The 23817-nt window shown below is 36.7% G+C and overlaps 3 protein-coding genes across 12 annotated transcripts; 2 read left to right on the top strand and 1 right to left on the bottom strand.

Moving 5' to 3' along the window:
* Nucleotides 1–1186: 1186 nt before the first annotated feature.
* On the bottom strand, nucleotides 1187–7577 carry LOC140789729 (UDP-galactose/UDP-glucose transporter 7). 2 transcript variants are annotated; one of them, XM_073139930.1, is made up of 7 exons: nucleotides 7215–7577; nucleotides 5223–5328; nucleotides 4890–5135; nucleotides 3568–3678; nucleotides 3290–3448; nucleotides 1892–2035; nucleotides 1187–1787 (listed from the first exon to the last, which is right to left on the bottom strand). In XM_073139930.1, the coding sequence occupies exons 1-7, from the start codon at nucleotides 7256–7258 to the stop codon at nucleotides 1623–1625; spliced, it is 975 nt and encodes a 324-aa protein (XP_072996031.1). In that variant the 5' UTR covers nucleotides 7259–7577; the 3' UTR covers nucleotides 1187–1622. The 2 variants fall into 2 exon arrangements, with proteins under 2 accessions (XP_072996031.1, XP_072996766.1); XM_073140665.1 differs by having other exon boundaries at nucleotides 1906–2035; nucleotides 7215–7512.
* A 2155-nt stretch (nucleotides 7578–9732) lies between these two features.
* LOC140795242 (amino acid transporter AVT1A) lies at nucleotides 9733–17980 on the top strand. Of its 9 annotated transcripts, none has more exons than XR_012110277.1 (14): nucleotides 9733–9891; nucleotides 9993–10178; nucleotides 11198–11481; nucleotides 11729–11943; nucleotides 12734–12757; nucleotides 12886–13066; nucleotides 13150–13369; nucleotides 13465–13600; nucleotides 13696–13715; nucleotides 13853–13904; nucleotides 14003–14107; nucleotides 15775–15818; nucleotides 17210–17272; nucleotides 17685–17980. XR_012110277.1 is itself a non-coding variant. In XM_073147746.1 (14 exons), exons 1-13 carry the CDS (start codon nucleotides 9884–9886, stop codon nucleotides 17254–17256), a joined length of 1548 nt encoding a protein of 515 aa, XP_073003847.1. In that variant the 5' UTR covers nucleotides 9734–9883; the 3' UTR covers nucleotides 17257–17272; nucleotides 17685–17980. The 9 variants fall into 9 exon arrangements, 7 of the variants coding, with proteins under 7 accessions (XP_073003864.1, XP_073003847.1, XP_073003806.1 ...); XM_073147746.1 differs by lacking the exon at nucleotides 14003–14107 and adding an exon at nucleotides 16630–16666 and having other exon boundaries at nucleotides 9734–9891; nucleotides 13853–13998; XM_073147763.1 differs by lacking the exons at nucleotides 17210–17272; nucleotides 17685–17980 and adding an exon at nucleotides 16630–16813.
* A 1646-nt stretch (nucleotides 17981–19626) lies between these two features.
* On the top strand, nucleotides 19627–23558 carry LOC140784383 (uncharacterized). The gene is made up of 7 exons (XM_073131772.1): nucleotides 19627–19971; nucleotides 20214–20334; nucleotides 21032–21180; nucleotides 21544–21651; nucleotides 21769–21888; nucleotides 22754–22927; nucleotides 23071–23558. The coding sequence occupies exons 1-7, from the start codon at nucleotides 19873–19875 to the stop codon at nucleotides 23170–23172; spliced, it is 873 nt and encodes a 290-aa protein (XP_072987873.1). The 5' UTR covers nucleotides 19627–19872; the 3' UTR covers nucleotides 23173–23558.
* The last annotated feature ends 259 nt before the right edge of the window (nucleotides 23559–23817 follow it).

Genomic DNA, 23817 nt, shown 5'->3' with positions numbered 1-23817 from the left:
CTCTGGTGATGTCACCAGAAAGTGAGTGAAATTAATTATACAATTGAGGATTGTGACAGCTTAATTGGTGTTAGGTTCTTCGTGGGTTTTATATGTGTTATAATATTGAATATTATAGTTGCCTATGTAACTAACATATAAGCTTCTAATCCTAATAAATTTATTCTTCACGCACCAAGAACCTTCAAAGCGTACTAGAAAACCGAGTGCCCTTAGCCTTAACTACGTCGAATAATAAAATTGAGAAACTAACTTTGTCCTTATGTGGTTTTTTTGCATGGGAAGTAAATTAGATTATATTGTTTTGTTGGGTTGTAAGAAGAAAATGGTTATTTAAAATGAAGTAAGATGAAGGATATAATGCTCTGTCATGTTACTTAATTGGATACTTTGGTTTTATCAATGTGAGAGCACCTACAACTCCTTTGTCTAAATTCGTGACGAAGAATGGACCTTTTAACTACCAATCCTGTTCTCATTCATTTGAACTAGTAGGTCAGCTAGAAGATTCCCTACACATGCTGCCATGCATGCAGCTGTTGCTTCTTAGGCTATCTTTGTTTTTCTAATTTGTTTTGGTAGAATAGTATGAGTACCATCTCTCTCATGACAGTCAAAAAGGTAATGATCCAAAATTTTGAAATATATAGTGTGTATACATACATGTAATATTGATAGAACTCGACCTTTATCTATTAATATCTGCAGGTGCAACTTTTCATGGGAAGAGAAATTTCACAGCAACAGCATTTTCTTTAAGAAAATTAAATAAAGGTTAAATGTAGGAGAAGCTTTAAAATAAAATACCAAACGAAATAGCTCACTTTATACATGGTATAAAGTGCTAATACAGGCGACAAGCTATAGTGTCGACTTCCTGCTGCAATTAACAGCAACCTTTGAGGACTATTAAAATAAATTTATACCAATTTAGATTAACTTATACAAATTTAGACTATTATAATGTTTGATTATAAACCAGTATAGTAATATAACAATTACAGCTAAAGTAATGTGAAAAGTAATAAATTTAGAAATGTCTTTATAGTAGATGGATAAAGAGAGGAGAAAGAATGGTTGAAATAGTAGTTAATTAAAAATAGTATTTTTGAAGCAAAAATAGTAATTAGATTTTACTTGTAAATATCAAAAGGGAGATGAAAAAAAGTAGACATTAATAAACTAGTACTAAAATAAATTATTGTTTGAATACTAAATTAATATAGACTTCATTATACCATAATAAACTCACACTTATTCCACAAACAAACAAAGCCTATAACCAATCTAAGTAGCACGAGCATAGACTTACTAAAACATGAGAAGCGTTCAAGTCGACCATGAGAAAACGAGCCAAACTGAATGAAAAGATGAACAAACCTAGCTAGTAGCACGTCCGTTCGTGCAAGACAAACCTCATCGTGAATCTTGGATGCTTTTCAATTTAAGCCGTCCGTGGAAGACAAAAGACCAAGATTTAGCCAGAATCGAATCCCATTACTTAGTCTTTATGATGAGGATGATATTATTATTTCTCATTTGCTTTTGAACTTTTGGCTGCTACACTATGATGGAGTAAATTTCCACAAAAGAAGAAGGTATAGAACTACTGAGTTCGTTTTCTACTTTTGACGTGTCTCTTCATCAGACAAAACCTTTCGTGGCATTTTCCTCTTCTGCTGATATTTGGCATATGAATACCAGACACCACCAGCTGTGTTGATGACCAATCCAGTAACGTTGAGAGCATGCACTTTCACACCTCCCAACAAGACAAAACCAAGGGTCTGGAGAGAGAATATAAACAAATAAGTGGATTGAAGTTATTCTGCAGATCAAAGAGATCTGGCTGTGCATTTAGAGAATGAGATCAGAGGAGGGAGCTGCTCACTGTAGAACCGACACCTTTGAGGACTCCTACTATTGTAGTTGTTAGAGCAGAATTGACGATGGTGCACCAAAACATGGTAAAGTTGAGAACAATGCCCATCACCAGTGAAAGAATGAGAAGAACAGCGAATGCCGATGAATTTGCCTGCCACATGAAAAAGCTAACTTGAATATCAATTATTAAAAGAAAAATGGCATCATGTGAAGGCACAAAATAAAGATTCAAGAATATGATATTTGTTCTTAACCTCCTACAGTACTCGGTAGAGCAATGCTGACAATAGTGCAGACGGCAAAAACATTTGTAATGTTTATAGCAATGTTAGCAGACCAGCATGAGGAGGCTCTTGAATCAGAAGAACAAGGAAAAAAACTGACTGCATAATGACGGTAACATGATTCAAGAGCTATTTAGTTGATTTGAAGAAAATGATAGTAACCTAAACCGTTCCACCTAATTTGAAAATACTTCCGAAGATAGCAAGTCATGGTACAACCGTACAACCTCTGTTATCATTGATTTACTTATATTTCCAGATTCATATATTTTTATGAAATCCAATTAGGAAAAAGGGTAACACAGAGAAATTATGTGTGATACTTTAAAACATACTGACAGCAGTATAGCATTAACGGTGAGTCACTTGGTGCGATGATAAATTTTGCTCCTTGCATTCAAGAGATTAAGGATTCAACTCATGGAAACTATCTCTTGAGAAATAAGAGCAAGATTGTATATACATTTTCCTTCCCTATAACCTTATTTTAGTAGGAGCCTCATGCACTAGGTAGCCGTTGCTTTTTAAGCAATGAAGCAATTATACATGTTGTCACGAGCTATAAACCAACAGTTACGGATTAATGTTACTATCCAATATGTGGTTACATGTCCAAGTTTTTAGTACATAATAAATATCCACAATGTGCAGTATCAAAGAGAGTTTGCAAGAAATAGTGAACAGATAAAAGGGAACAGTTGTTTTCATATTATTTTCACTGCTACACAGCAAAATGACTTAAAACAACTCTTGCCTCAATATGAATATCAGTGAATGCCCTAATGAAGCATTGTCAATGTGAGATAATGCCGTTGCAAATGGTCTTACCAAAATATACTCAGGGGCTCTTCGAATATTGAAACAGGCTGTCCAACATATCTCAATAAAGGCTAGTAACACACAAAGAAATCTTGATTCTTGGGCAATCTGGATATAGGGTTTTTCTCGTTCATAATAGCAAACCCCTTAACATGTAGGTTAAAAACAATTTTAAAGTTATCGGTGCTGTAGAAGCAACACAAGTCCATTTGTAACAAGATTAGCAGAAAAATAATACTCAGACAGGTATGACTTTTCAGATGTTCAACAAAATAGGGTCAAAAGAGGGATCTTATACTGACCTTCTCGAATAGCAGTGAAAGAGATTGAGGGAATTCCCCCGTTGCTATTATGAGGAAAAACAGAAAAGGAAGAGATAGTAGACTATTGTAGAACATGAGCTCAATAGAAGAAAGCCCATCTTCTGCACCTGATTTCTCCACCAGGACCAAATACATAGTCTGCATAAATAGAGACAGTCAATTATTCAATAAGGAAACATGTTACAAGCTCCAAGAAGCAATCTATGAAAGTCCTCAGAGTAGGGAGTAGGGAGTACGCTCAAAGAAACATATATAACCTGGAAGAAAACAGATGTAAGAGCCATGCTGTATCCAAAAAGGTCAAAAGAAAAGTCACCCAGTGCCGCAATGATGACTCCAGCAGCAGTAAATATAACCGAAAGAGAGACCTGAAAGATTGAAAATAATGTTAAAGCAAAACCAGAAAGCTATTTTATTTATTTATTTTGATGAAAAGGCCACCAAAAGCTTACGTTAAAGAAGACAATTTTTGTGCAAGAAATGTTCAAATTCATCACTTCAATAGAAATAAAACATAAATCCACTTGACTGAACTTAAACTTGGGCAGGGCAAGAGGAATTGGCTACTTATTGTCAGACTATTTTAATTAACTAGATATTGTTGTAATTTGATTGTAAACAAACAATAAAGATGGTTGCCAAATTTCCACCTATGTTTGGGCAACCATGCTATGGAATGAACAAAGGACCTCAGCAGCAGGATGTGCCTCTTGTAAATTACGCATCACATAAAGATTGTGTTTGTAGTTTCCATCTTTTCATTGTCAGCAACCAGATTATGGAAACTGAAAAGCAAATCATGTAAATAGGAACTAAATAGTACCTATCTTTTCGATGAATTTTGAAAATTGTTATCTGGATGATGCTTGCATCATTGACAGATGAAAGGAGAAAAGACCTTAGCTACCTTTTAGAATTGGTTCACAAGCATTAGGCAGCAATATTTCATCCCTTCTTTTTAAGTACAACTGACTTCACAAGCACTAGGCAGCAATTTTTTCTTAGGCAAATCCCACAATCTGACCACTTGCATTAGTTCCAACATGAGACGTTTTTTCCTTATGTCATATTTAGCTTAAATAGTACGGACACATATCCATGCCTTATCATTCTAGTTTAATTGTTTCGTAATATCATAGGTAGTGAAATTTACAGATCTGAGTGCTAAGTGTGACACAACCCTGAGCAGCCAAACAATTGCTTGCAATGAGCGGTCCAATAAAGTTGGTATATTCTTTTGGCTCTAACACTGATGCATCTCGTATGCATCGATTTGTCTTAAATGATCGACTTGAGGTTGGAGAATAAGCATCATAATGACTGGTGTATTACTCCAGTAGTCTCAAACAATTCAATCTGTACAATGCACAATTGTGCATGCGTAATTTGGCCCCAGCCAACCCACAGCATACTCTTGCTGTTCAGCAGGTTACAAAACAATGTCAGTAAGCATTAATACCTACGAAAGGCCTAATACCCCATATTTCCAGTAGGTCGCAGCAAACAATCATCACTAAGTATTCATACCTACAGCAAACGTCTTCACTTTCAAGTAACCCAATGGAAGATATTTTCTTACCTGAACCGGTGGCTTCCCTTTTCCCCGAAAAAATCCAGTAACCAGAACAGCAAGTGGTGTAAGCCTCTTAAGTGCAATGTACATTGGAATATTAACCCCCTTCAGGCTTGCCAGTGCAAATGCCACATTTGCATTGTAGAAAAGAGAGACAGGGAGAAGTTTTTTTGCTGTTACAATGTTAAAACCTCTCCTTTTGGTATACCCCATAACTCGACCACAGTGTATGAGGAGTGCTGTAGCTAATTGCTGCCACAAGAAAAGCAAGAGTTATGCCAAATTGCCAATAAAATCAAATCACAAGTAATCTATTTCTTTTATGAAACAAAAATTTACCTGTAAAGTGAGAAGAGTCATGGAGTAGGCATATTGCATTAGAACAGCCTTGTTGATGAAAACCATAGCCATCGATGCAACTCCATAGGAAAAGGCTGCAAACAAGCTGCAAGAATAACAGAAAACTAAAAAGCCATCAATCTAGATCATTTACAATCTAGATTTGCAAACAAATTGAAACTAATTTAAAAATAAGCTGGTAATTTTGATATATTCACTTCACACAATTGGTACCATTTCCTAAGTTCTCTGATCCTCACACTACGAATCTCTCTATACAAGTGCTATTTGATGAATATCTATATGATTTTGCGACTTGATGAGGCATAAAACCTCTGAGCTCCAAGTCACTAGATTATGCAGCTAAATGCCTAAATCATTATATCTCATATTAAAACTGCCATGGAAGCCATATTTTCAAGAAGATGGTGAGTTGTGATTCTGGACAAATTTCTAACGAGGCCATAGTATGCAAGTAGACAAGGTAATGCACAGTGCATATTGGGTTGGTAGGGAAATATGCCATTCAGGTTACATATAATAAAAATATTTTAAAATTATCAGATATGCAAGCATGTGCAACAAATAGAACGAAAGCCATAAAACAATCAAAAAATTGAGAACAAAGAATAAGAAAACTTATTTAAGGATCACTACATTTTATATTCTGACATTGTAACTTGCAAATTTTACATTGAAATTTCAAGTATGGATAGCCAATGAAATTACAAACGCCTACATATAGATAGTACTCAGTATCCAAGTTCCTAAGTAACTAATCATCCACATCCACACCTAATCTCTAATACCTAGTCATAAAGAACTAGGTCATAGGCGGGTCACATATATACTCACACGAGTGAACCTTCAGCATGGAAATACATGGGCTTTACATCCAATAGTCAAGACACATGAGAAAGTGCATTATCAGCATTTTAACACACTGATTTGTGGACTGCCAGTTTGTAATTTCTATAGGACATATTTATTCTATTCATGGCCATTTCTAAGGATGAAGTTTGGTCCCACTAAAACGAAGTACGGACTGTGTGCTCGTTGCAGAGAAAAATATTAACGCATTTCTATTGTCGCCACTCAGGAGGTTGTTTTCCATAACTTGAACCAACACCATTAGGGCACATTGGGCAGTTGTATTTCTGTCACGCAAAACACAGTATACTATCCAACTTTACTGACTAAATTTCAAGACAATTGTTAGAAATAGTTTATCGGTGATCTGAATAGTTCACTTTCTTTTGAAAAAGCTCATCATGTCAAGTTCAAGGACCTTGGACCACTTTCAAATTTCAATGGTCACAGTGTTATAGATCATGAAGGCATGGTAAATTCAATCCTACTATACACTTGCTAATATCAAGCTTCATAAACAAATCAAAAGCTACAAATTATTCCCTTATATCTTCTGATTGACTAATGCAAAAGATGACTAAATAGTGGACTTGGCTGAAATGTGGAAACAAGGCCAAAAATTGTCAGCTAGAAGTACTGGCATCAAGAAAGCTCATTTAACAGAGTGCTAAAGAATAGTCTGAGATGACTTGCATCTCACTGAATCAGTAAACTAAGTGCAGATTTATTTATAAAGGAACTAAAAATCATACACGCTTGTTTAGTCTAGGAATCCAGATCATAGTATCTATAAGACGGTTTCAGATGAGGTGCCCCTCAAATTAAAAATCTTAAATGGATTGTTTACCTAGCATGCTTCCTAGTAAGCTTGACACCATCTGAATAATTTATTGATCCCATCCGACCATTGCAATGTAATTGTGAAGTGATTTCATGCAAAAGCTATCACGTCTCCACAATTAACATCCAAAAGGTGTCTCATGTCAACCCCACTAATAACCATTATCTATAATTAATCAGCTCCAACCATTACTGTCCTCTAGAAATTCCATGCACGGCTCGTAATAGATTAGAGATGAATAACCCGCAAGAATTTAAGAACGTGGAAGAGATTGAAATCACCTCAAGAACGGACTTGGATCGACGCCGCCGTTGCCGCCTTCCATGTCGATTTACGATCAATAACTCTCGCGCAACGAACTCCCCGCAAGAGGGAGGAGGGGAGTTATATATAAATTACATCGACGAAGAAGCCTGAATGAGATCAAAATTTCACGAATTCTGGCCTATAGCTCTGCTCTGATCGGGGAAACTAGGAAGAGGATTAGGGTTCGATCGACGAAGAGGAGGGGAAAGGAGAAAGACGAGGAGATCATGTGAGGAGGGAGTGAGAAGCGGGAGTAACTGGGACAACTGGCGCGGGCTTCGGATCGACGCATCGCAAAAATTAAATCGAGGGGAAAATTCGACGAGCTTACGGGGATTGGGGAGATCCCCCCCTACTATGTTGACTTTTGACAAGTCACGTGGCAGTTCGAATCCAGCTTTGAGTTAGGTTAATTAGGCAGGCTGGAGGAGCCGAGGAAGATTTGGTTTGACTAATTGGGTTAGGCTGGGTTGGTTTGGTTCGGTTAGTTAGGAACTAATCTTGTTTCATTTTTATTTTATTTATTTAGTAATAAAAACTTTAATTGCATTTTACTTATGAATTATTTTAGAAAATTGAAATTTTGGGTGTGTGGTTATGAGACGGACCGATTGGATTACATGCATTAAATTATGGCAAATACTTCAATGCACCTTTAAAAATTATAATCTTAATCCAACGGCTATAATAGCCAGTTTTCATACCCGGTATCGGTTTCCCGGTACCGGTTCCAAAATCACATTACGTAAGAAAAAGAGTATATCAGTTAAGAAGATTAATTACGTGTGCCTAACTTTCCAATTTTCTTATTATACCCTTGAAGATCTTAACCATTAGATCTTCATCAAAGTGATTGATAAGTACGGAAGAAGCGCTCTACACGTTTTTTCCGTTAAGATTTCTCTCTTAAATATAATTATGCCTTAATTATAGGAGATATCATTTAATATTAAATAATTTAAATTTGATTATTTGGAGATAAACTTTAATTTAAATATAATTCTCTATCTCTATCTATTAAAATTTAATTTAAATCAATCTTAAACTAATGGGAGATATATGTAAATAATAAAAAATAATTAAAAATATAAAATGTAATTAAAATTTCATCAAGTTAATTATAAAAGACATCAATACCCTTATTTTAATATATATACATTACTCTCAGTTAATAATATATATGTCTTTTACTTAATAAAATATTAAGATAATATAATTGTTAAAAAATAATGTGCAAGATTATATATCTAAAAAAATTATCTGCTAAACCGGTAATATCTTTCATTCCTATTATACCCTTAAAGATCTTAACCGTTAGATCTTTATCAAATTGATTGATAAAGAATTAATTTGATTGCACGGAAGAAACCCTCTTAAATTATAGCTGCCCATATTCTATGATTTTTTTGTAATTTTTAAATATAATTAAAATTGTTAAATACATACGATCAGTGTGCTAGAATATACCAAACAAAACATTTGGACTGATTCGATCAACAATCGGCCATAGTTTTGTCCTTTAAAACTTACACTCGTGTTGTGAGGTGAGAAATATTATTATATTGTATTTGAGACAATTATTAATGCAATGTACTTGAGACAACAACAATGGTAATGTATAGCACAAATAGAAAATAAAATATTATTCAAACATAAAAAAGAAATGTATTTAACATTGTCGAGAGATACACGTTGCAGGTACTCGTATCTAACAATGAAAGTATAAACCAGTAAGATCAATAAGAGGAAATATGTATTGTTAATAATATCAAAAATTACAAAATTAAGAGAGAGAGAGAAGAAAAAAAAAAGGTTGTGGACTGATATAAGAACTATCTAGTATTAAATATCTAATGGAACGTTTAGATATTCCTGTTTCATACATAGAGTTTGACAAGGAAGTAGTCTCTGCGCTCATTATTTAGCTTACTACTTAACCAGACGTAACCCTTTTCAATTAAGAACCAACAGTTTTTCTTTAGAATTATATTCAACAAATTCTTCTACTCCAGAAAAACTATTATTAGATATAGCATTTTTCATCTCTTGTGGTGAAAATTTTGGCTTAGCCACCCACTTCTATGATTTGGAGCTATCCCCCCATGACTTGGAAAACCTTAATATTATTTTACAAGTTGTCTGACATAGTGACATGTACCCAAGATTCCATGTAAGGTATATTGGAACGTAATCCAAAAGTGTATATATATATATATTTATGCGGTGCAGCATGGCAACTCCAAAGATGTCAGCTTTTTACAGTACTGCCAAACTAAGCAACGAAAAGAAATCCATTTGGGAGATTGATAGATTCCCCAACTGCAACGATTTCCCTTGTATTTGGACTTAAAAGTGTTGATTCCCGATACCTTAGGGGGGATTAAGTTGTTTAGGCGGCGAAACCACGTGAGAAATTTGGGGAGCTGTGGGTCCGTCGAAAGTGACGCCTTTATGTTTGTATTCTCGTGACTCCCCAGCCGGCAAAATGTTCAATTTCATGCTCCTCTGTCATCCCCCTTTGCACAAGAAGCGCTCGAGACGGTGCCAGGCCGCGCATTGAGATTCACGAAGGTCAAACGGCGACGCTCGACGGACGGCTTCGATTCGCGCGCATACTAAAATTTTCCTAGGCTCGTCCTCTTCGATGACGTGGTTGGGCCCGTTTCGTTTTAGCTTCTAGTATCTCCTCCATCCACTCCAATCTCCTTCTCGTTCCTTCCTTTCTTAGCTCCTGCTCTAGGGCTTGGTTTTAGGGTGTCGGCCATGGCGGAGGAGAAGGACGTGCAGTTCTTCATGGAAGACGGCAGCGATAGGGACATAGAGGAGGACAAAGAGGAGGACGGAGGAGGCAGTGATGGAGAGGAGTCGGAGGAAGAAGGGATGACAGAGGAGGAGATATCGTCTACGTTCCAGTCTCGGCAGTGGCCCCAAAGCTATCGGTTTGTGTGGCTTCCTTTTGTTTATAAAAAAAAGATTTTTTTTTTCTTCTTTCGTTTTGAAGCCCCCACATGGGTTACAAGCCCACGTTACTGAGCTCGCTTTTTTCTTCTTTCGTTAATCTAGTGATTGCATTACGTAAGACGCTAAACAGTAACGTCGGTAGTAGTTGAAATATAGGACCGACTATTGCAGATGAATCTTGCTGTGGGCATATGATTGGAATGTAGCCAAATTGGAGTTGCGAGTAATGATTTGCTGTAGCTTTATGAAGAGAGGATCTGTCTTCTTTACACTTTTTAAAGTTTGGAATGGGGACAGCAAAGCCCTGTTCCCTGCGAAGCTTTATCAAAACAGCCAGATACCATCTCCAGTATATTATCAAGCAACTTCTTGTACAAGACAAGAATATTCCAAACAAACCAGTATTCCTCATGCTGGCTATCAATAGATGAAAGTATGAAACTGTGTAGTGTGTAGTGGGTGTTTGGTTTTCGGATGAGCTCAATGATAGCTCAGCAAGCCATGATAGCGTGTACTTTGATTTATACACTATAATAGGTAATCAAGGAATTAAAAAGCATTTAGGAATTTTGTGTAGCCCCAATGCATTTATGAATGTCTACTCACTAAAGTGCTAAACAAGCTTGAGCAAGCAATTTCTTCAAGGATCACTTATCGTACTTGGGGTGAACTTGATTTAGTATATCTACAAAGTCATATCATGGTGGACTAGTTTCTTCTATATTTCACTCTATAAGCAAAGCTTTATTAATAATCAAATTCATTTATAGGTATACCCCCGTGAATTGAACAAAATTTTAATTAAAGTTTTTTGGGAAATTGATGCAGCATCCAGTTTCTAAACCAAGCTATAATCCAAATTGATTTGTTTGTTATTGATAAACTATATTGAAATTTCTTCATTAATTAGGCTTCTCAAATATTTTTCTGGCAGTCTTGGTTCTGATTGCTGTTATGACTTTATGACAATTGATGACACTTGTTTTTTCCTTGACAGGGAAACAACTGATTCTTATACAATCACGGCATCTCCGAGCTTTGGATACCTGGGCCCATCTCCTGTTAGATATTCAAGTTTTGATCTTCGTATTCAAAGTGAATTAGGATCTGACATGAAACTGCCTCTTCTCTCGGATAACATATTAGGGAAACAAGGATCAGATAAGAACTTGAAGGAACCTCTTAGATCAATTGCCGATGAGTCAATCTCCTTTCATGTACAATATAGTGCAGAAGGATACATAAGTCATGGATGCAGTGTCACACAGACTGTCTTTAATGGTAGACTATCTGTTCCTTTTTTCATACTACTAGTGCTTGTATCGATTACAGATGTCTCTCGTATTGCTTGCTGTCCATAATCTAATTAAGTTATATCACTACTCTTCTACTTAAAATATTATAAAGTCTTACGTTGCTACTTTCACTTTGTCAGGAGCTACTGACAAAGTATTGGTAGAGAGGATTATGTTGCTACATCTCAGTTTGGAGGTGCATTCATTCTTATGTCTTTGTTGTTATGTTGCAGGAGTCAATGTATTGGTAGGTGTTGGCCTTCTTTCCACTCCATTTACAGTTAAAGAGGCTGGCTGGGCTAGTTTGGCACTTCTACTTCTTTTCTCAGTTGTCTGCTGTTATACTGGAGTTCTTATGAGACATTGCTTTGACAGCAAAGGCGGCATTTTGAGCTACCCTGATATTGGAGAAGCTGCATTTGGGAGATTTGGACGTCTATTTGTATCCGTACGTCCTGAACATTTAAGTATGATGATGAGAATAAGAAAAGGGAATATATTCTTGATAAACTCCTTCACAAGTAAAGAAATGGTGCCTGAGTACCATGAGTAACTACAAGTCTAGAACCTTGAAAGTTGAAATCAATTCCTACTATCACTATGCACATAGGACTGCACCTACACTGATAGCTTAAGTGTTCATCAACTTTACAACTATTAGTTCTGTCTTGTATCTATCTTTATACCTGAACATTTGTAATGTAATCATCTCAGTATACACCGACAGACAAAGAGGACAGATTGCATACCAGAAATTTCTTACAAGACTTGGTTCTTTCCTTCACTTACATTTGGAAGGGCGAAAATTTCTAGATTTTAGCAGTGCTTCTTCCAGCTTATTATGAAGTGAGAGTTGTCAGTTTATTACTATGAATAGGTCAAACCGTCAAAGATCTTCAACTTTTCTCTAAAATTGTGTCATTGAAATCTATAATTGAGGATGGAGATATGAAATCATCATGGGGAATCGAATGAAAGGACATCAAGAGGCTCTTGTTTGCCAAAGTGAAAAATTTCTCTGATGAGTGAAGGAGCCTGAGAGAGCCTCCTTTAGGTGTTAGTTTTCTCCAAGAGATTGTATAATCATGGTCTAACACCTTAACATGTTAGACAATAAGTATTTGTAACAAATGAGGACTGCTTAATGCTTTCTGTTTCTGAATGACCCATATAATTGTTACCGCAATTTTAGTGAGACCTCACTTTTGATTTCTGATGCTTCCATGTTTGTTGTGCAGCTCATATTGTACACAGAGTTATATGTAAGTGAAACTAAGCTCATTTTCTTATGTTGAGAAAGTAGTAATCTGATTTGCTCTTTCATATACAGATCAGTGAAATGTTGTTCAAACTTCAAATTTACCATAATTCTGTAATTCCTTGAATGCAGTCATACTGTGTAGAATTCATTATCTTAGAAGGAGATAATCTTACAAGGATCTTCCCTGGGACTTCATTTGATTGTGCTGGAATCCATCTTGATTCCATGCACTTCTTTGGCATATTGACTGCCCTCATTGTTTTACCCACTGTATGGCTGCGAGACCTTAGAGTCATATCTTACCTTTCAGGTAATACCTTTCAAGAAATCTTGCATTTACACTATTCTTGGAAACTGGTGATACTATATATTTTGCTCCTATTGTTATTGCAGCTGGTGGTGTGTTTGCCACTGTTTTAGTTTTCCTATCTGTTGTCTTCGTTGGTACCAAAGATGGGGTGGGGTTTCATCTGACTGGAAAACCAGTAAAATGGAGTGGTCTTCCTTTTGCTATTGGCGTATATGGTTTTTGCAACTCTGGACATGCTGTGTTTCCAAATATTTATCACTCAATGGCAGATCGCACAAAATTCAACAAGGCATTGCTTATATGGTAGGATGGCATGACATTTGAAGAGTAGGCAATGAATACACATGCTTGCTCCAGGTTCATATCTAAAGAATATGTTTGTTCCTTTTGTGTTGCAGTTTTGCATTGTGCACTGCAATATATGGATCTTTTGCAATTGTTGGATACCTCATGTTTGGTGAAGACACACTTTCTCAAATAACTTTGAATTTGCCAAAGAGTTCCCTTGCCTCAAAAGTTGCATTATGGACAACAGTAAGTATCTGATTATTGATTAGATCTAACACTGTCTTAATATGTCTTTTTTTGTGATTATTGTTTTTACCACTGATTCTACCCTTCTTACCCAGGTGATCAACCCTTTCACCAAGTATCTTTTTCTTATTTTACTTTTGTTCGTTTTTAAGCTCTGAAGCTCCAATTGTCTGAAAGTTTATCCTGTTTCTTCTTCTTGGGCTTACCCCTTTCAATTTTCTTCTCAAATATGGTATCCTTAATCACCAATAGATATGCATTGTTGCTGAATCCGTTGGCCAGAAGTTTAGAGGAGCTTCTTCCGGTGGGATTGTCTAATGAAGTTTGGTGCTCAGTTATATTGAGAACTACTCTCGTCTTATCAACTGTATGCATGGCATTTATTCTGCCGTTTTTTGGTAGGTGCTTGACTTTCAAGATATGATTTTCTTGTCTATGAAAATAGAATGCCCTACTGCACGGCCTGCATTTCAGAATTGGCCTATTCTCTTTCTTTGTGAACATAAGGTACGGAATCACCTGTTCATGATAAGGTACGAAAGTTCGTATATATACTTATAGCGGATTCAGACCTTCTGTGTGGAGCTAATTAAAAGCTGTTATGAACCTGCGGATGATTAATTATTTAATTATGTACATTTACTACTTTCTTTTACTATCTCTTGCCTCCATAAGATGATAGTATGTCTCAATCTCATTCCCTTAGTATGTATCTCTTGTGATTGATAAGGTGGTTATTCTTGGGTTTAAAGTGGATCAGCCAGTTGGAATGGAGAAGGATCTTTACATTGGGAAAGAGTATCGAATGTGTTAAGTGTTAATTTTTAAGAATGAAAATAGTTCTGGTATTATCCCAGATGCATTAGAGTATACAGGTTGGTTATATATTTTTCTGATTATTCAAGGCACTGATCCTTTAGGTCACTTGGCTGTTGGCTTTGATGACAGAGGCCTTGTATTTAAAACATTTCTATTATCCCTTTGGAAAACAAAATAGGTGGGTTTACTGTTTCATTGCTTAGGTCTTTTGTTTAGAGGGTTTCTCGTCATTTAGTTAAGGTCACATTAGTCGACACGAGTACTTTTTAAACAAAGGTACGGACAATCAGGATCGGGATCGTATTCTGTCTTCTGAAAAAACGATATATATCGGTCGTATTGGTCGCCTAGATCGGATCGGACTTTTTTTAATTATATAAATTCTAAATATTATTAAAAATATAGAAATTTTTAAAAAAATTAAGAAAAAATGATAAAAAATAAGAAAATAAAGAAAGAAAAACTATGGTGCAGTAAAGAAGAAAAAGAAAAAAGAAGAAGATAGAGAGTGAAAAAAAATGAAAAAACTGTGAGAGAAATAAAATTAAGAAAATAGATATCAGAGTTTGTCGGAGTTCGTCGGAGTTAGATCTGTATCGCCGGAGCTAGATCTCTCCATAAGAAAATTAATGACTATATGGTAAAGAGAGAAAAAAAGAAAAAAAGAGCGAAAGAGAGAGAGAGCAAGAAGGAGTGAAAGAGAGAAAGAGATAGTTTAGATCGGGCCTGGATCGAGATCGGGTTTGGCCGTTCCGATACGGATTGGGATCGGCCGATCCGGCGAACCATATTTTAAACCTTACCTGGCAAATGTTTCAAAAGATCCGCAAATGTTCCAGCTTGGATTTCAGCTAGTCACAATCAGTTCACATGTTCTAGCTGAGTCATTGACCATTGTAATTAGAATAGAGCATCGGGTTAGATAAGATTAATGCATACTTTGGGGAACAGAATTTTGATTGACCTGTCTCACTCTAGGTTTTCATCAATGACTTTCTCATTTCCAACTAATTTGGAGATAGTATTTTTCCAGTGAGGGTAACATTTTTTTGCAGACTGCAATCAAGATGTTCAAACTTTTGCTCATAAATGTCTTTTGCTCATAAATGTCTATGTAACAAAGGAAGTACTTGAACATTTGGAGGAAGCTTAAAAGATCACCCACTTTATGGTTCATTTGCCTATGCCAATTGATGATAGATGATTGTGCCATACGATACTTATACCTAACTCTAGATGTTTCCATCCTGTTGTCCACCAAATTTAATCTCTGGTTATTTCTGTTTTTCTAGCTGTTTTTAATCTCGTTGGGTTTTTAATTTCTGAGCTGCAGTTTAATTTTTCATGGTTTGCAGGGTTGGTGATGGCTTTGATTGGCTCTCTCCTCAGTATACTTGTGGTACATTTTGCTTTATACCAACTCACTTTTCTGTCATATCTCCATTTATCCAAGAAAACATTGTGTAGACTGCAAGCTATAGTGCTATACTTTTATTGATGGAACACAAACTGCCTAAATAGTTAAATTAACTGATGTTCATCAATATATCTCCTGATATGCTAATGTTTGCCTCTTCTAATTAGTTGCAGAAATTAGAAGAGGCAAACATCTATATCAAGAGACCATCTGTCAGTTGCCTTGATCTTGTCTCTATAAACCAGGCATAAATTGTTACTCAAAATTTGGTAACTTCAACTTCATTTTTTTCTTTTTTTCCTTTAAATTTGGGTTTTGGCTAATACCTAAAGGGTTTGACATCATGTTGACAACTCACTGTGCAATATCTGTCAACTCTTGGCATTTCCTTCTCGGTTTTATTAATCCTCTCTACCTAGATACCTAAGAATCGTGTATTGTCATAGCACCAAATTGTAGTTTATGTAGTGCCAATATGGTGGATTTGAAGGTGAGAATGAGGTATCATGAATAAATAGATGGCAAATTGAGCTTATGCTATTGGATAACTGTATGAGCTCTACATGCATTAATAGATTGTCATCCCAGTGAAAATATCAAAAGTTTCAGTGAATGGATTGTTGAATAACTGCACATTTACAAAAATAAGTAATTGTGCTAGTATCGTGAGGCATATGCATGATAAGTTTGAAGGATGGAGTTTGGGTAGTAAGGAATAAACCATTAATTAATGAGTTTATGAAGAATGATTTAGATGGCATGACTGTTACAGAATAAAGAATTTTTTTTGCAGGTAGAGACTCATATGCTTGAAGAGTCAGGAGAGAGAGGTTAGAGAACGTAGAAGTAGATGTGTAAAATCTTTTAAAGGATTTGTAAATATTTTTGGTTCACAATGGGGACTTCTTTGGGTTGTCCTAAATTTTTGTAGCATGCTTGGTCATTATTAAGGATCTATTTGAATTGCTTTTTTTCTACTCTGATAAGCTCATTTTAATCTAAGGCATAATGTTACCAATGTAGTAGTTTGTCTTGTTTATGGTATACTTTAACAGATGAAAGAGACCATATCTTTTATGTTTTTCTATTTATTATTACAGGTGAGCAATAATTCAAATACCAAAATGCCATTTTTGTTCTTTTGTATTCCGCTTTTTATTATATTTTTATTTAATATCCTTTATTAACTTTCTTTCCTATTGCTATATTTATGTAACTACTGATGCATCATGATTATATGGGCCAAACACATTTGGTTAATTATTCCACAGCTGCCATTCTATGCAACAGTGGAATGTTAATAATGTTTGATCTGAAAGAGACAAATATTATTCAATGAATGAGCATTTTGAGAAAACTACTTGTTCTTCCAGGCGGTCATAATGCCAGCACTCTGCTTCTTAAAGATAACGAGGACTAAAGCTACAACTTTGCAGGTAAAAATCAACCTATTTTGCATTTTGTTCCTTACAGTCAGCTAAATTTCTTTTCAGTTTGAGGAATAATATAAGATGCATGTTGCATTGAGTGACATGTAGCAATAGTTTCTTCTAAAGCTTCTGTGAGAGTCAGTTGGCATTATGTGAGGGAAATCAGTTGTTCCCTCTTTTTATTAAGGAAGAATTTAAACAATTTCCTACATCAACTGCGTGTCATAAGTTCCTGATTTATTTGAGATCTTTTTCATTTCAATCTTCACTTGGATCCGATGAGCATCAGATGTGAGGCATCAGTTAGTTTCTCCTCTCTTAAAAATCACCATGCTTCCCTACTGCAATTATTTGGAATAAATAGGAGAAATCTGGCATTCCCTTTGTTGCTTATGTTCATCTTGTTCATGAATTACAGATCACCTTGAGCATTGCAATTGTTGTATTGGGCTCCATCAGTGCAGCCTTAGGAACGTACTCTTCAATTGCACAAATTGCAAGCAGCTATTGAAGCGTAAATTTTCGGAATTTGCAACTGCCTGAACGTATCATAGATATTCTAATTCATTATTTTGTATCTATATTTCCCAATCATTCTAATATGATACTATTTTTCCATTTCAAATGGAAATCGATGCTGAGTAAAGATGTTCTCATGGACTTGGCAAAAGCATGAGTGAAACAGGAAAAGAATAAAATATTAACTTTATTTTCCGGCCGTTCTTGATGTTTGTACTTATATTGGTCATCACTGTTCTGTTGACCAATACCAAATAGGTCTTTTTTTCCGGGAGCGCTTGCACTTCACCTTCTCTCCCTGTCCTCTTAACCGCCACCAATCCATTTGCCGTCCCAACTTCTAAGGTATTCTCCTCGACTCCACTACATCTCTCTCCCTCCTTCCTCTCCCCTCTTTTGCAACCATGTCTTCTTCATTGTGAGGAACTCATCAAATTAACGCTTCTCTAAGCTTCTCTCCGGGAGAAAAATGGAGGAAGCAATCCCTTATGTCGTGTTTGGGCAGTTCATTAGGACAAGGATCTGCATGAACGTTTCCAAACCATTTACTAGCACTCTCTCAATCCCAATGTCTCTGGTGCATGGCTCCAGCTCGGAGGTGGCGAGGTGCTCGTCCGTTACGAAGGGATGCCGCACTACTGCTCATTCTGCGGCAGAGTTGGACATGAGATCAGTGCTTGCTCAGAGCGTACGTGGTGCTCTCAAGGATAAGGTTAAGAAAGACTTCCCTCTCCAAATGCGTCAAGTTCTCCTTGAGATGTGCCCCGACCGACTGCATGCTCTTTGTGTTTTGAATTGTCCGCCTGCAAGTTCCTCCAGGTTTCTTCAGCCGACGGAGCTCTAGCTCCCTACCGTCGGGGTCGTCAAACTTTGTTCCTCCGTGATCTCCTCTCTCTCCCTCTGAAGTAGCGGTTTGTGGTTAGCTCCTCGGGACTTATGGGATGGCAACACCATGATTGAGATTTTGGAAGAAGATGCTAACTTTATATTTGCTCGGATTCAAGAAGTCAACTCCGATCTTAGCTGCATACTTGGAGTGTCTATGGAGATCCTCACCATTTCAACTCCTCCCTTCTTTGGTCACGGATCCTTAAAAACTCCAACAACTCTCCTTCTTCTAGTCTGCATGGGGGGACTTTGAGGCTATATAGATTTTATGGTCCCCCGAGGAAGACGGTGGCACTTTTGCTTACTCCTGAGGTGCTTTGTGTTCGCCGACAATACTAGTCATGCGGGTTTGCTTGATCTTGGTTTTGTAGGTCCTGCTTATACATAGTTGAGTAGGAGATCAAACTGCTAAGCTTCTGCTTTTTGGTGCACTGAGTTTCTTAATTAATGCCTGGGTCTGGGTGTTCCACCTCCCAACCATTTGAGTGATCATAACCATCTACTGTTAAGTGTTAACGACCCCTCCGTAGTTCAGAGAATTTGTTAGCTGTTTGTGATGTGTTATTATGAGCCAAAGTCATTCAAATTTCCCTGATAAGCCTGCTGAAAGCTAACAGGAAATGATGTGTTTACCCAGTTAAAGCAAGGTAGTTATCACGCAAATCCGAAGAAGTTATCACGGACCAGCCATATGCAGGGAAACTTGCACGTCCAAATAGACCGGAATGAGACCCAAATGAACCTGATCAGCGAGGTCCTCTTTATCACATTTGAATCTAAAATCCTCGGCCCGACTTGGACATGGGTAGAGTTAGTTACAAATTATTATTTATTTATTTTTTCCTGATTTATTTTCCTCGGATTCTCTCATTCGAGTTAATCTTGCCACGTGGACGTCCTAGTCCTGGGGTTTGGCTGGCTTGCTTTAATTGTAAAAGGTTAAGCTAGATTACAAGCTTGCCCAGTCCCAACCAAAACCGGACCAAGCCAGATGCAGACCTACATGAAGAGTTCAGAACCAATTCTATTTTATTTGCGAGCCCCAAATTATTCGAGAGCCTTACCAGTTACCACCGCCGCCGCTTCCGCCATGAGTAGAAGACAGTGAGGCTTCGGCGACGCCACCGCATCCCTTCTCAGCGTTCTCCTTCTCGTTGCAAAGCTTCTTCTCTCCTCTTCCGATCTCAATCTATCCAGAGATGTGGAATCTCGGTCGCGCGGCGTCGATTCTGAGGCAGGCTCGGAGACTCTCGGTCCCTCTCCCCTCTGCCCAAAACAGCGATCCGTGGCTCACCAAGGTCTTTTTACTCCTTTTTTTTTTCTTCTTCTCACCTTAGCTTAAATTTTGCTTGGCCTTGCTTGGGTTTTGTTAGGGTTTTATATTATCGCATTAAAGTTAATTTGGAAGATGGATTTAAACTAGCTGATCGGATTAATTACTAAATCCTTGTAGAAGTATATGCATAGAATGATACAATGTTACGTTTCTCTTGTATCTATTAATATGTAAAGAAATGGAACTCATACTGTCTATTTGCAGCATGTTTCGCCTTTGGTTTATCTCAGAGGTTATACCACTCTTGAGTCACAAGCAAATGAAGAGCTGATTCCACCTGATTTATTAACACATAGATCTGTGCTAACGCCAGATCGAAAAATAGGTATCTGACTTCTTTGTTTCTTTCAAGTTTGGATCCTTGTAATTTCACAGTTTGTAGTCATTCTTTAGGTTGCTATTAACAATTTCCGCTTTACCTTTGTATTTTTCCTTTGAAGCTCAAAATAAGGATAGTTTTTGGTTTCATAATAGCTCCGCTGGTCAAGGCCACACATTTAAGTTGTCGCAATAATAGAGAATTTTGATTGGATGAGAAGCAATAATTGATGCATCTAGTGAGTTAACCATTTCTTTAGTCTTCATAAAATAACAAAATGATGTGCCCATACATCGAGACTCAAAAGATCTTTTACAAAATAAATCTAGATTTTCCTTTAGTACTGCATGCACAATCCTTTATTTTTCTATCATTTCTCTAATTTTTGCTGTTTTGGTTCTTATACAATTTTTTCATTTTGTCTTGTGAATCACATCTAAATCCTTCCACATGAATTAATGCTATTTTGATAGTATACCATTCAGCTTGATAGGCCTTTCTTTTCTAGGAAATGAATTTGGCTATTAGTGTTATCAGTGTCATAGCTCAGCAGCTAACATCTGTTAGGCAATGAGATTCGGAATATATAATTTGTGAAAAGCAAGATGTTAGTTACTTCTTCAAATCCACTGGATTACTGAGATCTCTTATTTTTATAAGTCTATATTTTCATAACACTTACGAAAGACTATTGATGCTACAGGGCAGTATGCAGACCTAGTAACAAGAGTGACAAACTTCCATAATGAGGACAAGGGCTACATGGTTTTGGCTGGTGATGTTTTTGATGTACCAATTAGAAAGGATATCATTCACCGAGTTGTAAGGTGGCAGCTTGCTAAACGGCAACAGGTATAATTTCCTCCCCAAGTGAAGTGTGAATGACTGAATCTATCAATCGATCCTTGACTTTATTATTGAAATTGATCAAACATGTAAGTTACTTTCTGATGTTAACTTCTAGGAACAGCCACTAACAGTGCTTTTAAATGAAGGCAATCTCCTATTTATTGCCTTCATTAGGGTCCAGATCTTCTATTCATTACATGTTCTGTTATAAGGATTTAATTAAATGGTCTAGGGAAAGTTTTGCTGGCTGATCTTTCAGGTATATAGTGCTTGAATATATTGGGGAATGAAGCTTTTGTTCCTATGCTACAAATGATTACCTGTGCACTTAGTTTCTGATGAAAACATTGCTTTTATGCCTAACAGGGGACACATTCAACTAAAACCATCAGTGAAGTGAGTGGTACTGGGAAGAAGCCTTACAAACAAAAGGGAACTGGGCGAGCACGGCATGGAACTTTGCGTGGCCCACAGGTTATATGACCTTCAGTTGACATGTTTCTAGAATATATTATATCTCATAAAATTAGCAAAGAATTGTCATACCTTTCTTTTTTGGAGAACTTAAGTTGAGTAAATTTGTTGTAACAGTTCAGGGGTGGTGCCACTATGCATGGGCCTAAACCTCGGAGTCATGCAATCAAGTTGCAAAAGAAGGTCAGACGTCTAGGACTAAAAATAGCTTTGTCCGCTCGGACAGCTGAAGGCAAGGCAAGTCTTTTATCACCCCTTACTATCTTATGATGAGTAGATTATGAATGAAACACAAGGCTTGCAAAGAAATTTCAAATCTTGCTAGTCTTGATTGAAGATGTGATTTTGTTTAGTGTCAATCCTCAAGTTAGTTTGGGTTTACTTTCTGGTTGAATATTATCTATAGTTGTGGAACAAGTTACTCATGCTGGAACTTGTTGAAAGTAGATTACATTGTCAAAGTACTGTGGTAGGTCTGAAGTTATTTTTTGAGAAATTTGTTGCTTGTAGTATAGGGATACCTAAATCTGTAGGCCAATAAATCACACAATAGGATTTAATTATCTGGAAAGGACTTTTTTTTAATAATAACAATATCCAAGAAAATCTCTAGTATCTTCATTCTTAATTTGTTCTTTGTCCTTGCTAAAGGTGTATTGGTTCTTAAGTAGGGAAAATGATGGGTCATTTGGTCAGTATCAATCCTCATGGGTTTGGTTATGTTGCATAAGTTCTAGCTTGTGCTTGACTGAAATCACACTGAAGATTATGTGCTGTTTGCTGGGTGCTAGATGAATGAGGAAAACATGTGAAAATGGTGTTATCTTGTGAATCAATTAGCATTGTTTAATAACAGTCAGATAGAACCCTTCTTTCAACTTGTTAAGCCTCATACGGGTAGCTGTGTTCAACATGTTCATAAGACAACTAGACAGGTCTTATTAGGAAAACAAGGTCAGTTGTTTTCATGTGTTATTATTAGAATCTTGTAGTGACCACATATGAGCTAACACTTCACTATGCTGCCTTATCATTCAAGTCTTGCTCATAACTTCTTATATGTTCCTTTTGTGATATATCTTCTAATGGCGCCTTTAAGCAGCTTTTGGTTTTTGAGGACTTAGCGGTTCCTAGTCACAAAACGAAGAATATCGTCAATTATATCTCCCAAATGGAGAAAACTAAGAAGGTTTTGCTGGTGGATGGCGGTCCGATGGATGACAAATTGAAGCTGGCAACTCGAAATTTACATTATGTCAACGTGCTGCCTGCAATTGTGAGTTAAAAAACTGCTTCCTTTTATAACAATGTAATAAACCGATGGATTCTTATGATTAGATGAGGCTTGGTAAAAGAATCTATGCACTATCATGGTTTTGTTTGATCAGTTAACTCACAGCATATGATATATCCATGCAGGGTCTGAACGTTTACAGCATTTTGCTGCACGACACGCTTGTGATGACACAAGATGCTGTTAACCGAATTGTCGAGCGGATGCACACCCCTATTAATCGGTGACACAATAATGCTAGCTATTCCAAATGAGGAGCTTGCTAGCTACTGGCCCTAGTAGGTGAGCTATAAAGATGAATAACAGGCACTGGACTAATTCTTCCCTATGTTTTAAACTCTGATCCAGAGGAATATTTTCGCAAAGCCAAAATCGGATGCACCTGTTCATCGAGAAAAGTAGGAATTTAGCCTACCAGTCATTTGATGTGTGCAATACCAATCTGTGGTCTGTTTGTTTAATACTTCTGAATGCAATTGTACTTCTGTATACATTGGTGGTTGTCACTCGATAATTAGCCAGTATTGTGGAAGTTGGAAATGTGATCTTGTGTCAAATGGCGAACAGAATATTTGTTCCTTTAATACCACAAGGACTTCTATAATTATCATTATATGTGGCCTTATCATCAATACTATTTCCTGGTATGCGTGTTTAAGACAATTTTTGGGACTTATTCATTCTCCAGTTCAGTGAACTCTTCCGGAACGGACATGGCATAGAATTTTCGAGCACAGTAAATTGCTAATAAAATCGACAAATCTACTCAGGCTAGTCGAACATATTAGAAGGCAATCATTACCCACAAAACTAACACCATTTTACCAGACATAACAAGCATTATTACATCCAATGTACAACAAAAGACCACC

This window comes from Typha latifolia, chromosome 1 (genome assembly GCF_019914945.1).
Source record: "Typha latifolia isolate L0001 chromosome 1, TyphaL0001v2, whole genome shotgun sequence".
Taxonomy (NCBI): domain Eukaryota; kingdom Viridiplantae; phylum Streptophyta; class Magnoliopsida; order Poales; family Typhaceae; genus Typha; species Typha latifolia.
Note: the sequence above shows the minus strand (reverse complement) of the source record. Positions and strands in the feature narration are given on the sequence as shown.